A 20,234-nucleotide genomic window follows, 5' to 3' on the forward strand; every position below is an offset into this window, starting at 1 on the left:
AATTTCGATTCTTCCCTTTCCTTTCGTTTTTTTCGTCGCGAAATTTTTTGTTGGGAAATTGGGAAACGTTAGGGTTAGTCGGATATTTAATATAGGCCGTGGCATGAGCGCTTCCGAAAGAGAACGAACGGATTCTCTATTCCACCCCCGAATATATATGCACTTGGCATTTGTCTACCCACGCTTCATGCCTTCGCGATGTTTATGCGATTCACCGATGCAAAGGTGGAGAGAAGGAGGAGAGAAGTAAGAGGGGTGGAAGGGGACGAGGGTGGAAGAATCGTCTCCCTTCTGAAATAATGTCGAGTATACCGAACGCAGGAACGTAACCAAGGGAGTGCGCCCGCTTATTGCCTTAAATTGCTAATTGGGCTTAGGACCGACGCTGCCTTTCCACAGCGACGCTCTCTCTCTCTCTCTCGCCTCCTCTCTTCCTCTGTCTCTCCTTTCTCTGTAATCTACCTTCTCTCTCTTTCTCTCGAACCCTCTTCCTCCACTTGGCTCGTCGCTCCTTTTCCATTCTCCGCATAGATCCCCGAGTTCGACTTCCTCGATGCCTATTGTCGATGTCAGACCCTTTGCCTCCTCCCTGTTGCAGCGGCTCGAGGGAAGGAGTAAGAAGAAAAAGTCTGGACGAAGGAACAGGGGCGCCAGTTACGAGAGAGAGATTAACGCACCCCGGTTCTCTTCTCCCCTGTAGAAACAGCATTTACCCCCATTGTTTTCTCATCTCTAAAAATTTAACAGGATCGACGCATGATGCCTTTTCAAATCTGCTCGCGGGACTCCTTTCCTCCCTCCCTTCCCCTCCCTCCCACCTACGCAAATCGCTGGAAAGGGCATTAGCCCATGGGGGTGGCCGGAATTACGACACTTGCGAGTCATTTCTTTTTTCTTTTTTTTCCTTCCTCCTCCTCCTCTCCTTTCTTCTCTTTTCCTTTCCTTTCTTTTCCTTTCTTTTCTTTTCGTTACCGTACCGAGACAATTTTAGAACGTCGGTGTATGGAAATTTATGAAAGGCATTCACGAATTCTTCGAGGATGCAAAATGAATTCGAGGGCTCGCATTGAACGCGTGACAATGTTGTACGTTGTATCGCGTCGCGTTTCTATCAAAAGCGCGTCATATGTCATGTGTGGCGTGTCGTTATTTTCCTAAGTCTCGGTCTCGAACCGTGTTGCGGGCCGAATGGAAGCGCGGACCGTTGTGACAGGTAAAAAAAAAAAAAGAAAAAAAGAAGAAGAAGAAAAAAAAAAGCAAAAAGTAATCGCGTGGTTTCGCCAACCGATTCCTCGACTCACCTGCCGGTTGGATAACGCGATGGACATACTCACCAACAGTTTGTTCTTTATCGTATTATCGTACACCCAACCGTATACGTATCCAACGTAGACTAATCTTGATACTAGCTCTGCCTCGCCACGGAGATACTTCGTGGTACGCTTGTGCACCGCTTTAAAAACAAATATAAAAGGGGAGAAGGAAGAGAATTAGCATTAATAGACCTCATACCCCATACTTGAATATATATATATATATATATATATATATATATATAGAGAGAGAGAGAGAGAGAGAGAGAGAGAAGAGAAAGGAATGCGAGGAGAATGACAATTTTCGAGAAGCAATAATACAATCTAATTGTAATCTCGCTTACTTGTACGCTTACTGGTAAAAATTAAGAATCATCGGCGCGACAGGATGCGCGTTTCGATTGTTCCATTTTTGGGAGTAAAAATCGCCGATAATGCATGGAAAGCTGTATCGATTGTAAACAGGAGGAGAAAAAATGTTGAAACGATCCGACAATCATAGGTGTCTGCTGGCCACGTGGCAGCTGCTTCAACAGCTGTTACCACCCCGATGCATCAGAAGGTGCGCCAGTTTTTTTTCTTCTTGGTGCTGATTTTTAATGTCGCGATATCACGCGCGGAACGCGGCGGTACGCTCGCTCGCTCGCTCGCGTGCACGCTCTTTGCTCTCAAAAAGGAAGACGCACCGCCACGAGTCCCTTTCGGACTGAATTATCTCCTGTTCATCTTCATTCATAATTTTTGCACCGATTGACAGCTACGTAATCGTTAAAGCACGATTTCTATGCAGAGAACCTATCTCTTTCTCCGATTAATTTCCTCTCACGAGACTATTATTTAATAAGTAATAAATTAATTAAATTGTTCCTCGGTCCGGATAAATACAGCGTTGTTTGACTTCTAATTCTACTTTTATAAGATATATTATTTACGTTTGTGTAGAGTTCCGTTTATCTTCGTTATGGAAAATTCTTGTTGCCTTCAGTTCATCGAATAATGAGGATTTTTGTGTAATTCATTTTTTATATCTATTTTCATTAATTTATTCTGTTCGTTAAGAAGGGAAAATCTGCGATGATATGATCGAAATTGTACATAATGAATGAATGAAAGTAGTTAGCGAAATATCCAATTCACGCGCAAACTTCGTATAACGCGTATTCGATACAATCGGGAAATTAATTATAGAAGAACTCTCAACGAGTGTCCGTGGACGACGACGCGTGCTCGCCGACCGTTCGTTTTTACGTACAAATAAAATTGTTCGTGCAACGCGTGTTTTTCTGTCCACGTTTTTCCCCTTTTTTCGCCAGGGAGCCGTACGCATGGTCGAGCCGGCATGAGTCCGGGATATTGATTAATTAGGAAAAATTCATGTTGAATGGTTCGCCAACTTGTAAAACGAAAGAAAAAGGGCCGAAAAAAAATTCGTACACGGATGAAGGGTATATTCATATGTTGCCGATTTTTCGATGGATTCATCGAATGTTTACGCACGACAGAATGAAAAAGATATTTCCGTTTCTCTTTCGGCCACCGCCCTTTCGTACGTGCCATATACTTTTGAATCTGTTTAAATCTAAGTATCGCGTTAAATGACGCAGAATAAATGTTGATATATTTGTAGGAGTTCATTGATTATTATATTGTACGAGTATGTATCGTGTATACAAAAAGATACATAAGAGAATGAAGTGATCTAATTTAATTTCAATTCACCGTGAATTTTTTTTATTGTACAGCGTTTGTTAAAATCCATATGCATCTATAGGCTGTAATTTCGTATTATCTAAAAAAGAATTGAAAAATGATGGCAAAATTGAGGCAAAATCGTTGCATTATTTTTTGCTTCGTTTGGTTCGATCGTGCGCATTTTGTTCCCAGTGGCACGCTTCCAGCTATTGGCTCGGTTCGACCGATTCCTCCCGCGATTTTACTTTCAAATTGACGATTACGCTAGACCTCTTGAAGTTTCGATAACGATGAATTATCGATACAGACCGACGGTGAGACCTCTTTACAGTGTTCTTTCCTTCGTCTTCCTCCGCGAAACGATTAAAACTTATTAAAAATATCATCATCATTATATGTTCAAATTTGGCTTTTAATAAAACTTGGTAAAACTACTTACATCAAAATATTTACATCAAGATTCTTCCTAAACGATCGAAAAGAAATTTCGAAAAAAAAATTTATTTTTATGTCCATTGTCAAAATATTCAAAGAGTATTAAACTCGAATAGTTTGTTATTCGATCATTAAAATTAATTGTAATTAAAATTAATGTATCATTTAAATTAATTTTTTCTAATTTTTCTTTTATCATTTATTTTAATTGAGAAAATTACAAAAAAAATAATATAATGAAAATTGAAGATTGTCGATATATTCTATCGAATACAATTATTCCGAAACGTAAAATCTTTTTCGATTCGTATTATATTATCTAGCGTCGAAATTAAGCTGAATTATCGAAAAAGCTAAAAATATACATCTATTACGATCGTATAGAGATAATAGTTAGAAAGCAAAAGGAAGCAAATTCTGCAAACTCGCCGCGCTATGAATTCGCGTACATTATAATCTTTTGCCTTAACGCGGTTCGTGTTTCTCCGGATATCTTCGTGCAACTTCGATTTCCGCGCTGATTGAGCGTGGCGCTCGGGTCGACCGGCTCGTCTCGCGTTCGCAGTTCGCGGCGGGACGTGAGACGGTGTGTCGTGAAGAATTATTTTTTTCACTGAATCTGTCGCGAATAAGTAACGTTTGTAATTTTCATCTTTGTATTGTTCTTTCCATTTCTGTATGTGATTACGCGTCGATGTCCTTTTCGTTTAACACGCGACAACGTGTCGAAATTTAGCGGAACTGATCGTAAAAGTGATTCCAGAGTTTGCTTTTGGCTTCGTCATATTACGGACACGTGGTATCACTAAAATCATATAATATATATACAGCACAAGTCGGATGGACTTTATTCGTCGTTGATATTTATCTATTTTTCCGGCTGTGTATCTCGATTACGTGTTCGATCGTGCTGAGCCACTGTAGAAAATTTCCGTGCGTTCCACTTCCACATGTGTATAACTGGCAGAATGCAAGTAAAATGCCAAATATATTTTTTTTTGTCGTATGGAATCAACTTTTACCACATTGTTCATGATTAATCCATACGTTGAAAATCCATTTGTGAAAAGAAAGTGTGAAAAAGTTCCATTTCGATCTTTGGATGTCGTTGATCGATCCTAGTGACTACTTTTACATATATTCTGTCGTATCATTTTTGAACAGTTTGTAATTTTTATGGTGGTAACACGATACCAAAAGCCACGCGGTTTAGATGAAATTCTTCGGATCGCGGACAAAGTTATAACTCGCGTGACCGGCGTGTGTTCTCCATCATCCTGAAACTTACATTCAATTTTGTCGATATAAGACGAGCGCAAGAACAATTTCTCAAGCATAATCTTCTTACGTATTTTCGTGTTGTTCACACACACACAGTGCTCCTTAATTACATGTAAACTTCGTGATTAGTTTGTTTCTCCTGTACTCGCTCAAACGTTTGCCAACGTGGTTTCGTATAATCTTAACCTTCTCTCAGAGTGTGTGTTGTATGTTTTTTATGTGAATTGTGTTACGCTGACTGTGTATCTATTGCGACTATCGCATATGAGCAAAAGAAGGTTAACTATCGAAAGAACAAATATCTGCGAAACAAAAGGGAAAAATTCAGTGTGGTTTTTCGGTATGCTGGTGCCAACGAGTGTCGTTGTTGCGTCGCTAACAAACGGGGACAATGCTATTGGCTGACTACCAATAAGTCAACGACGAACCTCGCCATATCTGCAAATTCACAGCATCGTTGCTCGTGTAAGTGTTCGACTTGTTTACATCCGTTTTCGTTTTCTTTACATATATGACTATAGATATACTGGATCGTTGTGTTCCATCATACTCGTTGAAATTAAAAGCGCATTCGTTTTGTTGAAATCACATATATCTGCTAATATAATAACATATATACACATACAATAGCTTTCCAACATTCCTTTCGATATTGCGCGATGTTTTTCAAATATATACGAAAGAAAAATATCGTATAATATATCGTGTCGAAACATTACGAAACTGCGAAAAATATTGCGAATACATATATCTAAAAAATCGATATTGAATAATATTTTTAAAATCAAATTCAATTTATTTTGATGAAAGAATTATTCTTTCGATTGCGTAACTTTTCATAATTTTAAAGCCTCTTTAATCACGAATAAACTGAAAATCATGTCACCGGTCTTAGCCGCGCCGATGTTAACGGCCAAAGCAATGCGAAATGAAATTACGAATCGATGTTCCGGTGACGCCACTGACCGTCCGCTGCTATCTTCAAGTCGTTCTAAACGACTCTAAGATATCCGCGCCCTTACCTGGGATTTAGGTCACTTTTGCAAGTTTCGTAATCAACAAGTCAGAAAACTAGGTATTTCTGTATTTAACTATGTGATTTCATTTTTTGCATAAAATTCACTTTACATTAAAAAATCAAAGACTAAGGTAATATGATAATTATATTTTATATACATTTTAAAGAATATTTTTTTTTTTCTTTTACATACTTTTTCACATTCTATATATTTGAATTTATTGCATCTATTTATGTAAATTAGGAATTATTTTCTTCGCAATGTTTTATTTATACGTATTAAATAGTTTCATTCAGAGTTACGTCAACATTTCTTTTTACAAATATTTTATCCTTTTTTCTTAAATCGTAATTTTTATTCATCATTTTCCTTTTTCTTCTTATTTTAAACAGTAAAATCACTTATTATTCTTACTTATTATTCTTAGTGCCAATAAATTTTTATACTAGAATTCGCACTAGTTACGAATGCAGGAAGAAATAATACTTTCGCTTTAAATTTTGCGCCCTTGAAAGTGTTTCAAAAGATTTTTTTCCACGTTTGCATCTCATAAATGTTCAAGTGGTCCGATATATCCATACGAACGAACTTCTCATTGCATTCCTTTTACTATTGACAATTGATTTTAAGGGACACTTGTTGCTGAAGTGAAAGGCATGTTTGCAAAGGTTCCCGTCACGAGATCTAGATTTAGATTTCTTCATTATGACTAAATGTTCAAAGCGCGTTTATTTCACGAAATTATTTCTCAATATCATTCTTCGAATTGGTAAAAGTTGATTCATCTTCCGATATGATTCAGTTCCAATATTTACAGTTTAAAAAGGAATCATCGTAATTATAAGTATCTTTCACATACATCTTTCTGCATACTTTAATATGATCGTCTGGCGGACGAAAGAAAAAAAACCTGTCGCCAAGTCGAAATGGCTAGATCGCATATACATATGTAGAGCGTGGCTTTGACGGTGAGAGAACTCGAGAACCGTCCTTCGAGTTCGTTCGTCGCTCTCGCTTTCAAATGATTCAGCATAATCTCGAGAGAAATCGGTGCAATCGTGCCTGCATCATTCCGCATCCTTTAGGCAAATACTTCACGTTTCCAAGGAAATTTTCTACCCGATTCAACGACACCGACGCGACGATAGATCATTCTCTCGCTTTGTTATCGCTTGCACGATCTATCCTACTCGTCTTTCTCTTTCTCTTAATCAAGATTCTTTTTCATGCTGTTTTCCTTCTACTTGTCCCCTTGGTTTCCTTCGTCGCCATTTACATCTCGATTCCTCTCGACCCGTCCTTTTTTCGCTCACGCCTTTTCGAACGCCGACTCGACTCATATTCACCCGTTTGTTTCGCATTTTCACGCTCACATTGAACTCTCCTCCTCTCCCGTTGGCGTTCCCCGACGGCTGGTACATGTAAGTTGCAGACCAACTTGCTAATTCGTCGCGCAGAAATATCTCGAGCCCGTCTGCGGCCACGGCTCTCCTCACGGATCGTTATTGTGAATTTCGTCGTCCTAGAATAAACTTCTCTCTCGGCTTAGCGCTGGACCGAACGAGGAAAAGAGAGCGTCGCGACGGCGATGTGCGTGTCCTTTGCTCCACCACCACCACCATCACTACCACTTCTTCCTCCTGCTCCTCCCTTTTTCGACTGTCGGCCTTTCAATGTCCGTATTAGCGTCTCTCTTGCCCGCCGGTTCGGCTCGTTTCGTTCAGAATTATTGAAGCGGCGACTGAATGAATTCGACCAACTCGAATTTTACTACACACGTTCCTCTTATCGAAGATATCGCGGTGTGGGGTATTTAGGATGTTATAAAATGAGGTAATTACACCTCATCGATATTACTATTTTTCTTTACACGGAATAAAGATAGATACATACATATATACATATATATATATGTATATGTGATAATAGATATATTTTAAGATAAAAATTTCGCGCGAAATTTCAAGTCTCATTATAGATAATTTATTTAAGAATTTACAATAGAATATTCATTGAATATTAACATATTCCAAAAAATTCAATCCTTTGCTGCATATAAAACGAATCTCATTAAAAAAATATATATACATTTTTATATGAATATTCAGAAGTAAAGCAAAAATTATCTCCTACTTAAAGTCGTTAGAAAAAAAGTTGTAGGAATGCTTCACATTTTCCAATATTTTATCACGGATCATACTTATCTATCGTTTAATACTTAATAATACATATATTGACATTATGAGAATACATACACATATACATCGGATAAACCAAATTGGACAATAATTTTGACCAAGTCTAAAATCGATTCGTGAATACGATAGAGAGACCATACAGCAGCAGGGAGCTGGGTTTCTTCCAAGAAACGAAGACATTGACATACGCGCGTAGAACGTCGGCGGATATGCAAAGAGGAAATTATCACTGGCTACCTGGAAGTGGCAGTGACTCGTTGCGTATGTGGGAAATCCCCCTAAGGATCGTTATTCCTCCCCTTCTTTTGCATTGCAGAAAAGCAGATCGTTCTGGTAACAACGCCACGATAAAAGGGCCAATGGTGCCTCCGTGGTATGATTACGTCAGTGGTCGCCGGTCTGCATAGCTCCGCGGTGAAATTGACGATGATTCGTCGCCGTTCCCGCGCGTTGACTCACCGTACCTTTCCTCTCTTTCTCTCTCTACGCCTCTTCTCTCTTCTCTCGTCCCATTTCGTCCTTCTCTCTTCTGTTTCTTTTCCTCACCTCCTCACTCCCGAACCCCTTCTCGCGGCATGTGGTTCTTTGTCCTTTTTTATCGTCTTCTTCTTCCACGAACCGGCCGGAAATCGTTGTCGCGTTCCCGAGCGCGCGCGCGGTTGTCGACGCCGTTAAGAGCGCCACGTGTGCCTAGACGCTCTTGCACTCGGTGAAAGGTAGCGAACGTAATTCTATACAATTGTAATTGATGCTCTTCCGCGCGACAATTTATCGATACTTCATCTTTCACGGACGACCAGGTAAATAATTATGCACGACGAAACTTTTTCCCCTTCTCTCCTTTCTCGCATAAAGAAGAAAATTCATATGAATCTTATCTGACTTTTTCTTTTTCTACTACTCGGTACTTCCTTCTTTTTCTTGTTCTCTTGTTGTGCGTCAGTTGTTATGCGTAATATGAATTGCTAAACGTGTTCTTCGCTCTTCGATTCTCGAGTATATACACTCGATGTACACTTCAATGACAAATACATTGGTTTGAAATTTGTCCGTATAACCTCCTCGTATGCCTTTTTCTTCCATGTTTCTTTTAGAGAGCGTATGCGCGCGCGCATTAATTTCTCGTCGAGCCGTGTAATCGCTGGCGTCGCTTCGACGTCTCGAGAGAACGCCGCCTCGATGGAACCTGGATCGCGTTAACGATTCCCTTCGCTTTTATCGTGTATAACAACCTTTCGAAACGAAAATACCCGAACGGATCGCGTTACAAGATCGCGCCGCTATTTAATCATTGTGGCTCGGCCTGGATTATACACCGTACAACGTATTGCATTGCATCGAGTCGCTTTTCTGCTCTGCTTCCACGATGTTTACGAGATTCGATATACATCTAACGGCGAGTATCGATGCAGATAACATTGTTGTAAAGAAAAATGCTAACGAGAGTTTGGAGATTGATCGTAATTCTAGAAAGCTTGGTAAATATTTAACGAAGAGAAAATGAAAAACGGAGAGAAACGGAGAGATGATAGCTGACGAAGTGTCCATCGGGCTTGTTGGACAGGTGTTTAAAGAGACTCGAATGTAACCAAGTTTATGAACGGGCTGGATATTAACTGTGTACTAACTCGAGACCAACCTTCGTGACAACTCTCGATATTATTGAGTACAAATAAAAACCTTCTTTTGTTACAGTCGGTAGTCGCGCGGAGAACTTGAATGTAAAGTTAAAAATAAAATGACCGTTTAGCAGTTTGTATATCGAGGCCAGTCGCTATAATAGCGACACCACGTGCCGGAATAGGGATTCCGGCATTAACCGGGACAAAGTCAATTGAAATTCTGCCGCATAATACTCGAACGGTCGATTCGTTTTTGTTTAATTCCTGGCCCGTTTCAGTCGTTCCACACTCTCCCTCGCAGCCGCGAATTTCTATGTCAGTTGTACAACACACGTAGATTTCTCTCCCCTCCCCCGGAATACGGGAAATTTTCCCGATGCGTGAAATTCTTTCGTGCAATATGAATAAAAACTTTGAAAAAGGTAACGAATAAAATAGAAAATATTTAAAAAAGTTTAATTATAAGATTTACGTTTACGATAGATATTGTTGTTACAATAAATTGGTACAAATTATTTTCATTTAAATATTATTTATATAACATTCGTGAGTTGTTTATAAAATATCTTCATAGAGTTTATAGTTTTATAAAATATTTGAATTTTTTTTTTTTTTTTTAAGAGAATGGTGTTAAAGTTGATTAACGATTTATATTATCGACAGATTATCATGCTACATAATATTATTCATAACACATTAACACATTTACCGTCCACGTTGGATGCGTGTTGACATATATTTTTCGAATATGCTTCATACCAATAAGGATTTGTATGTAGGATGCAAATTAAAAATTATTAAGAAATATAGAGGAAAACTTTTCGTGTCGATAAAATTTACGATATAAAGATATACTTTTTACGAAAAGCGTTGGTTAAAAATTCGATGAATAGCGAATATATGAATGGAAGTGTGGTAGTAACGCAAGATAACGCGTATAATGTTCTTTGGAAGATTTTCTTGGAAAGCTCTAAATAGAGTAGCATGAACGCGATAGTATATACTTTCTTGCGATTAAACGCGAGACGCGAGTGTAATCATCGAAATTGGGACGAGTTCTTGCTCCACGAGATCGGAGGCCGATTTTAACGTTAAAAGTTTACAGTTTGCAACTGTGCATTGAGAAAACGAATCAAGGCCCAATCGTATAATCATCGAGACATTAAACGTAATTTCACCGTGATGTTCACGTTCATCGAGAATCGTATCGCTTTATTGACGATACGTACTTGCTCGCATATCTGCACTCACGAACGCTTCAATCTAACTAGTTCAATCTCTTTGCATTACGAGGCAAAGAGAAAAAATACTTCGAACAATGAAGATATTCCAATGAGTAATGCAGCGTTATAGTGCTCGGCTATAAACAGACTTCATAACCACTATGCACTACTTGCAAAATCTAGATCATATTGTTCATCTATAACGCGTAATCTATTTTACGCTTTACGTATTATATTGAATTAAATGGAATAATTTATAGACACAGCCGCAAAGCATGTCGTAAATCGCGCAAATAGTTAGGCGAGCAGGAAGGTGTAGCACCGTCTTTATACGCGGCATCGTTCTCAATGGGCTCGAATACATTCTCACGCAGCGAGAGTTCGTAGCTCCAGAACCGTGACTCATAATTTCCAATACGCCTACCGACTACCACCGCGTTGCATTTCGAATTACGTACGCGTCGATCGGTGACACCACGCTATTTTCTCATCCATTCCCTCTTTCCGAATAGCTCTCGCGATAATTGTTCGCAAACAAATATAACGTCGTCGTCGTAAAACGAGCAAGCCTTGTTACCAGCTGTTCGAATTCTCACGATACGCGAACACCTTTCCTCGCGGATTTATTTCCAATATGCGGCCGTGTGTTCACGTGGGTTCGCGTGAACGACAGAAAATCGACGTGGAAGAGTAGATAAGGGTGAAACGTATTACGCGATGAAATTCAAAAGTATCGCACCGATTACGCCGCTTCCGCCCGATAAACTCGGCTCGAGTTAGTTTCTTTATCGAACAGTTTTTCCATCGTTAAGGAACGCGTTATCGGTGGACCTCCTCCATCTTTTTCTACCAACTTGTTGACTCGACGTCGCAACCACGATTGCGACGATGATGTCGGTGGCTCTGGTCGGCCCACGCGGCTTTGCAGGCGCCAACACAATCGTGCCACTAGCTTTCTCGACTAGTTAGGTCGTACAATTGCATCGTTGCAGCCTGCAATTCATACTGCGAATTCAGTCTGCCTCGGACTTCGGGCGTCACTGCCGTATCACGCTGTGTGTATTCTTCGTGTTGGATATATATATATCGGTGTCGACGAATCGTTATTTCTTTTATTAATTCGATAAGAGCGACTTGTACGTATTTATAGTGTCGAGTATAGATCGTTTTAACGAAATTTGGGTTATATCAAATTTCTTATTTTTCCATCTTTTTTTCGGATTCGTAAACGAACATTTTCTCTCGTCAAAAGTTTTAATTGTAAAATAGGATATAAATAAAGAATATCGTTTAATAATAGACTGATCGATCGTTTTTAATATTTTATCGTAATAAATGCACAGAAATGTAAACATATGATCTGTAACGTTCATCGAGAAAACAAGTAGTATATAAAATATTGTGCACATTGGTCTTTATCGTGACTGCATTTGCAATTGCGTGTCGCAACGGTTAAAAAATTACTATCAGAAAAATTTGTCTGCTGACTTGTGACTAGACACAAATTCTTATCGAATATACCTCTACTGCTCGCGTGTTATATTCGCATGAATGTCTTATACAATCGATCTTTGAGTTCATTCTGGCAATAACGTTATTGCAGATTATAGCGATACTAAACGACCTTACCGGAATTATTACCTTATCGTTTCTTAGATTAAACATATATGGCTATAATAAAGATTCCATCAATAATTATAAAACGTAGAAAAATATCAAATTGTTTTTTCGTTACTTTTCTATCATTATATTTTAATGATATATATATCTCCTTTCAGTTTTATATTCATTATTTGAATGGAAATGTTAAGAATGCAAGATTTTTATTAATTTACTATTTGTGATTTTCTTTTCTCCCCTCCCTCTTTTTTAAATTATTGTCAAATAACATTAATTCAAAAATAGCATTGCATTTTTGAAAAATTTTTCGTTTTGAAAAATTCAAGAAAACTAGGCACCGTTTTACGAGATATGCAGCATATAAACGATGAGTAACGTTCACACCCGCGGTATGTCAATATTAACAAGCTTCCGCGAGAATCTTATCTTCTTCGTCGACAACGAAATGCATCGCTCCTCGTATCGCTTTTCAATATGATATCTGTTTCGCTTCGTATCGTATATTCGAATGCTCGAAAACTTTCGAAAGTATCGTAAATCTTCTCCCCCGTTATCGAACGGGGATTCTTTTTATTTCCTATATTATGATCGATATCTATCGAATCGTACACGTAAACGGGTAGAGTTTTAAAATAACTGGCGAAGCAAAGCCAGTTAACCCGACAAAAATTAAGTCAACCTTACGCTAATCCTGTCAAAGTACACACAACTTGCATTACACCTCGCGATCCTCTTTATTTTCTTAAAAAATTTGCTATACTTTTCGAAATCGAGGTCGTGTCTATACGTTCGTATGATCGAACGTATAGAAAGAAAAAAAAAAAAAAAAGATAAAAATATTCTTTACGATGCAATTAAGATTACAGCCACAGCGATCGAATACAATAGATCGAATTCATAGGTCTAAAAATCCATTAAGAACTCCCGATGAAATTCTAAAATTGAACGACTATCTCACTAATTCTCGGTTACATCCGATTTACCAAACCGAATATCCCGTCGAAATATGAAGAGAAAGCGGGGTACAGTCCCCTCGAAGCCCGGCGAGGCGAGTTCACTGTTTCCGGCTTAAACACCGCGAAAAATCGGCGAAATTGTCATCATCTGGCGCCATTCACGGAGCCGAGGCATCGTATACACGTGCGTGGCATGCACACGCACGCGTAACAGAGAAGGCAGTACACGTGCCACGCACCCGTACACAGGTATACATGCACGCACGTTACACCGAATCGAGACGCGAACTTCCCTTCTAACGCTCACACATGAATGGGAAAAGAGGTACTCGTGGCCAGAAAAAAAGAGGCATCAACCAGACCTCGTGTGTACGTGAATGTTGGCTGGCTTCTCTGCAAGCCTCGCCGGTGTTTGCGTACACGTATACGCGTACGGTACGTCGGTGTTGGAATAGGATCGCGCGCGGCGAACGAGCGCGTTTGTGCGGTCGGTCGGCTGTGTGCAACATACGCGGTGTGCTGCAACCTTTATTCGGCGCGGCTGCAGTTTTACCTCCTACACGTTTTTGTCGCGAATCGTGCGCATACTGTATATGTAAAGCCACGCTGCTGGCACGTACATGCCACTTTCCCTTTTCAAAATCGATTTTGGCGCCGTGCGCCCCGCCGGCTCAGTCAACGACGTCGACGCTTCTCCCGCCAGGGCTGTACGTATTCCACTGTGCGCCACTCTTCTTCTTCGAATCTTTATATTTTTTTTTTTTTTTTTTTATTTATCTATATTATTTTATTCCGTGCGCGTATTAGTGATCGAATATTGGCAACGTTGCAACTCGAGTATCGAATTATCATCGATGCTCCGTCCTATAGTGTTGGATTTTATAATTATAGTAAATAGATGTGTGCCTTCGATAATCTTGAAAAATTAAAAATATATCGGATCAGATTGTGTTATTTTTTCCATTTTCCATCGTCGTAAGTGAGAAGCGAGAGTTGATAGTAATTGGATTAAATAAGTGAAGAATTTTTATATTTCGACAAAAATTGCACGCACATCATCGATATCGAAAGGCAACCGATAAAAGCGCAGCTATTTGGTAGATCACACAGGTACGGTCTGGTAAAACGTATAAATACAAGTAATGAGACCGTAAAACTCGCAAGGGATGATTACGCGGCGTAATTCCCGGTGCATCTCTAAAAATGAGAAAAAAGAAAGAGAGAGAGAGAGAGAGAGAGAGAAATGGGCACACGCACCACTCGCGCGTTAATTACCCCCGCGTAAATGTGTTCCATTTTTACGGGATTAGCGGCGCGTAACGAGTCCCAATTCCCTTCACAATTAACTGCACCGCATTACGACCCTCGAACTTTTCGTCAACTACCCCTTCCATTCGCTTCCACCGACCTCCCACCTCCTCCCCTCACCCCCTTGTCCCGTTTTCGGCCTTCCGCTTCCTCTAGAAGATACCGTCCGAGTCTATTGGCTTGTCAAACGAAAAAAGAAAGAAAGAAAGAAAGAAAGAAAGAAAAAAAGGAAAGGAAAGGAAAAAAGACAGAGAGAAAAAAAGGAGAGAGTAGAGAAGAAAAAGAGAGTTGGAAAAAAAGGTGTCTTAGGCGAGATCAAAAGCTCTTCCACGGGGGTGACCCGTGGTCTGCGGTGGTCGCGCGTCCATCCCTGTCGGTATGTGCCTCGGGCTTGGAAAAGGCCCTCCTCCTCCTCCTCCCTCCCCTATCTTCCCCTTTCTCTATCTCTCTATCTCTCTCCATCCTTCTGCTCTCCTGCCCTTCTCGCGTGTCTCTTACCCTTTCTCCGTCGCTCCGCTGCCCGTACGAAAATACCGCCTTTCGTTAAAGGTGAACGGACGAAATCGCGAGTTACACGTGCGTGCAAGATCCGACGAGGGTGATGCGTCGGCGGGTGTTCAGGACCTGTGAGGGGAGGGAGAATAGGAGAGACAGGGCAGGCCGGTGGTCAGGAAGGGTAGCGAGGGAAAGAGGAGCGAAAAGGGTTGAGGGTGGTGGAGGAGGAGGAGGAGGAGGAGGAGGAGATGGTGGTGGTGGTGTGTGCTACTACCCGTTGCCTCGTCGAAGAGAGACAGTGGTGGGGATCGGTGGAGGAGACGAGCCGCGCGAGCCAGACGAAAGCAGCGATATCAACGTTTCCCTCGCGCACTCGTTGCATGTACACCTCACACCACACCGGGTGCCGCCGAAAATCCCCAAAAGCACACGAAACAAAGGCCTACCTCTCCGTTCTAACCCTCCGCTGCCACCCCCGCCCTATACTCCTCCCTTGCACCCGTAACCTGTACCCGATACACGCGTGCACACCAGCCTTCTGTGTACGAACAGAGGAGACGTAACACGGACTTTTCTCGGTCGGACGTGTTGTGCGCTCTCTGTAGGCGCGAGCACGTGCACGGACCAAGAGTTCGCTTCGACGAGCCTCGAGCATCGATGAGAGAGAGAGAGAGAGAGAGAGAGAGAGAAAGTCTTTATCGGGCGTGCAAGAACGCGTTGTATACTCCACGGTAATTGTTTGGTTAAGGTTCTTCGGGGGCTGAAATTAGTTCCGTCACGTGCGTCACCCTCTCACCTTTTGTGTGGTCGTTGTACCACCGTTCAAACCGGTCATCCAACGGCGTAAGATTTTACGCCGATTCCCGATTTATTCCCAATTCTATCTTTATTATGTGTATATATATATATATATTCGAATTATCGATTTTTAAACGACTTTTACCTTCGGAATTTTATATCTTGTTCACTTACGATGTAATTGGATAGTTTTTTTTTTTTTTTTATATAAGATCATCCTTGAACACCGTTCGACGGTGGAATTTTTTTCGCGAATCAATCGCGAAGTAAAATGCAATGGTTGTCGATAAACGGTGGCTTGGTTGCTAATGAAATGTAAATGGAACAAATATGAAATTATACAAACACGGGAATACGTGTAATTACGTAAATCAATTATCTTTGTAAATTACGTACAGGATGCTTTCGCAATTGTCGATCGAAGAATTTGAATTTCACAATGTTGCGACAATCTTTTTTTCCCCTCCCCGAACGGAATAGAATAGCAGGTGTTGGAGCGCGTTTAACGACACGTAAAATATACTCGGTGGAGGGAAAAGTGTTGCAATTGTTATTTTACGATTCGAGATCCCGATTTACGCGATTATCGGGCATCTTCGTCGGGCCGTGATAATTGGCCGAGCGCAAGCTAGGTCGGTCGGTACGTTTTCTTCAAGGTTAGTCGAAAGCCCTGACGCTGAGTGGGTCGGTGAGCTGAAAAATCGATACGTACGAAAGTGAGAGTCTCAGCCGTTCCACCCTCCTTTTTCTTCTTCGCGTTCCACGTCCTCTTCTTACTTGCCATTTGGTTCATTCATGTTGCTTGCGTCGCGCAGTGCCGTGATTCGTCCAATTTCGCCATTTTTTTTCACCCCTTTAAATTCGGCCGGACGCAGGAATTCGTTGAAAAGAGGGGAAACGAAACGAAAAGGGGTAAGAATTTATCGCTAGGATACATTACGATGATTTGTGAATTTTGCCCGGGAATTACGTTTTAAAAAGAAGAGAGACGGACCGAAGAGGCTGTATTTGGTATTTAGATAGGGGTACGACGGAGTTTGTTTTTGATTCACGATGCCTTTCATGTCGCGTTCTGTTCCCCCCCCCTCGTGAAGGGAGAAAATAAATTCGACGACGAGATGTTGAACGAAAGAAAGAAAGAAAGAAAGAAAGAAAGAGAGAACGTCAACAGGGGCATCCGCACATGTGGGATCTTTGTCGATGATGCTTCGTCGAAAACATCATCCAGAATAAATAATTGCAGACTCTTGTTAATATTTCGATATATTTGAATCGTTTCTTAAAATTCTTTTCTACACGGCTGATATTAAAATATCAACGATCGAGTTATCCAACCGCTTGACATTTATTTTATGATAAAAATGAAATACCGTCGATACACTATTAAACGATAAGTATGTTGGTATTATTAAAAAAAAGATATTAAGAAACAGAAGATTTTCACAAGTTCTCAAATCTATTTATTAGATATGCGTCGATATTTTGTAAGATTCGTTCGTATATATAATGATTTCGACGTGTATACGTTCTCGATACGTTCGTGTTGACTCATCGTACGCTTTTTCCTCCTCGAGTTGCTTTTTGTTTAGCGGGCGCCATCCTCTTTGACGTTCTCGAGCCGATACCAAGAAATTCTTGACCCACATCTCGCGTTATATGTTCTGCGTGACCTACGCTGCATCTTTAGAAATCGATGCCGCTTATTTTTCTTTTCTTCCCCTCTCTTGATTTTTTTTTAAATAACAAAAGAATAGATTATTATTTAAACTTTATTTCAACTTGCTAACCAGATTGTTTCTCGTTCACGAATCTTTTATCTTCTGCGTCAAGTTTATTGAAATTGCTTCAATTCGCGTCAATCTTTTACACGTAAATATGAGAGGGGAGAATTTTTAATTTAAAGACATCAACGTACGCAGTTGAAAATAACTATTATTAATTCAAGATTCTAAATTTGTTTACAGTACTTCATCCTCAAAGGTAATCGTGAACAACTTCCCAGCTCAGGCCAGAATAGAAGATATCGAAGCTTTATTTTCGAACTGTGGACAAGTGCAGTCCGTTGAAAAGTTATCCTCCCGAGACCCCAACACCCAAACCGTCCTAATCAGTTATGAGACGCAGGAACAAGCACAACAGTAAGTTTCAAGCTCGACGATTTACTTTTCAAAATTCGATTTTCATAATCTCAATAATTTTTCCGAATATCTCATAGTTATAGAAAATTCACGTGTTGCAATCGTGTAACAATTCTTTCTCTCTGCAGGGCTGTGAACCAATTTAATGGCCACGAATACGAAGGTAGCCCACTAAAAGTGGAAATGTCTACGGTGGAGAACCGACGAAGAGGCCGCAGCCAGCGAAGCGGCGTAGCTTATTCAGGAGTTTCGGGTTCTGGGCGGCAAGCAGATTTCCCGCTTCGTATTCTCGTTCAATCGGAAATGGTAGGAGCCATAATTGGTCGTCAAGGATCGACCATACGTCAGATCACTCAGATGACGCGCGCACGAGTAGACGTTCATCGAAAGGACAGTCTTGGCGCGGCAGAGAAAGCCATCACTATCTATGGTAATCCAGAGAATTGTACGAACGCCTGCAAGAAAATCATGGAAGTCACGCAGCAAGAGGCTTACGGTTTGAGTAAGGGGTAAGATTTTCTAAATAATAAACTATTTTGTCTTGTACGAGAGTGATGATAATAAACGAAGTTGGAATATTTCTACTATTGCATTTTTTACGCGTCAACAGTGAGATATCATTAAGGATCCTCGCGCACAACAATTTGATCGGTCGAATCATCGGAAAGGGTGGCACTACCATTAAAAAGATCATGCAAGACACCGACACCAAAATAACCGTAAGCAGTATCAACGATATCAACAATTTCAATCTTGAACGCATCATCACGGTAAAAGGCAGCATCGATAATATGAGCAAAGCCGAATCGATGATCTCCAACAAATTGCGTCAGAGTTACGAGAACGACTTGCAGGCAATGGCTGTAAGTATAAGAATTAGAAATGAAAGATAAAGAGAAGAGAAAAATTTAAGCTTTGGACTTTATTTCTATTAAATTCTACGAATAAACTATTAACGACGTGATGATGTTATTAGCCCCAGAGTTTGATGTTCCCGGGACTCCATCCCATGGCGATGATGTCCACTGCTGGGATGGGATACAGTTCACGTGGTCCTGGTTTATACGGTTCTGGCCCAGCTCCCTATCCGTATCAGGCTAGTTTGCCGACTCAACAGGGTATTCCGATAGGCGATACCCAAGAAACTGCTTTCCTTTATATTCCAAATACCAGCGTAGGTGCCATAATAGGAAGCAAGGGTTCTCACATCAGAAACATTATCAGATTCTCCGGCGCCAGTGTGAAAATCGCACCTATCGAGCAGGATAAACCTGTGGATCAACAAAATGACAGGAAAGTAACCATCGTCGGGTCTCCCGAATCTCAGTGGAAGGTAAGTCAAAAGTCTAAAAATTTTCGATTAGATCGAGGGATATTTAATTTAGGAGAAAAAGTGAAGAAAAAAAGTTTAATATATGAAAATATCGTTTCTATGATGCAGCCACCTCGTGGCTCAGTTGGTTAAAGGCTAACGTTACAAACGCCAAAGTTGCTCGTTCGAATCCCGACATCTCGTACAAGTATTTTTCGTTCGATTTTATCGTCATTTTATGCGAAGAAATAGGGATAGAGAATAGAGATTAAGGTTATATATATATATATATATATAAAACCTGCTTTCATTTGGGAAGGTGCCGTCTCTCATAAGCATCCTCTTGAATAAGCAGGAAGATCAAAAAACCGAAGGGTTACCCGTACCAATGACATGTTTCCATAAATGCATGTGCAAGTTGGTCCCGTTACAACCTTCGACACTTTTTTCCCGTTTTAAAAAATATTTTCGTTGTTCGTTCGATTGTTGCGTTTGTTAGATTACGTAACGTTGTACGTTCATTTTCAGGCTCAATACTTAATATTCGAGAAAATGCGCGAGGAAGGATTCGTAGCCGGGACGGAGGACGTCCGATTAACAATCGAAATTCTCGTGCCGAGTACTCAAGTTGGCCGAATCATTGGCAAGGGTGGACAAAATGTTAGAGAATTGCAACGTGTAACTGGAAGTATCATAAAGCTATCGGAGCAACAATCTACATCTCCTTCTGCCGACGAAGAGGCCACCGTCCAAATAATTGGCCCCTTCTTCTCTGTTCAGGTATATCAAGCGTTTCCATTAAATAAACGACGTTTCTTTTACGA

The 20,234-nt window shown here is 40.5% G+C and overlaps 1 protein-coding gene across 1 annotated transcript in view; it reads left to right on the plus strand.

Moving 5' to 3' along the window:
* Positions 1-20,234, plus strand: part of LOC122720935 (insulin-like growth factor 2 mRNA-binding protein 1) — a 65,427-nt gene that overhangs the window by 43,795 nt on the left and 1,398 nt on the right. Inside the window, exons 3-7 of the mRNA XM_043948055.1 lie at positions 17,925-18,098; positions 18,227-18,607; positions 18,709-18,961; positions 19,075-19,431; positions 19,939-20,190. Coding sequence (XP_043803990.1) covers positions 17,925-18,098; positions 18,227-18,607; positions 18,709-18,961; positions 19,075-19,431; positions 19,939-20,190 — 1,417 coding nt within the window. The remainder of the gene's footprint in view (positions 1-17,924; positions 18,099-18,226; positions 18,608-18,708; positions 18,962-19,074; positions 19,432-19,938; positions 20,191-20,234) is intronic.

Source organism: Apis laboriosa, unplaced genomic scaffold, assembly GCF_014066325.1.
Source record: "Apis laboriosa isolate Shangri-la unplaced genomic scaffold, ASM1406632v1 scaffold13_cov153, whole genome shotgun sequence".
In the NCBI taxonomy this organism is placed as follows: Eukaryota; Metazoa; Arthropoda; class Insecta; order Hymenoptera; family Apidae; genus Apis; species Apis laboriosa.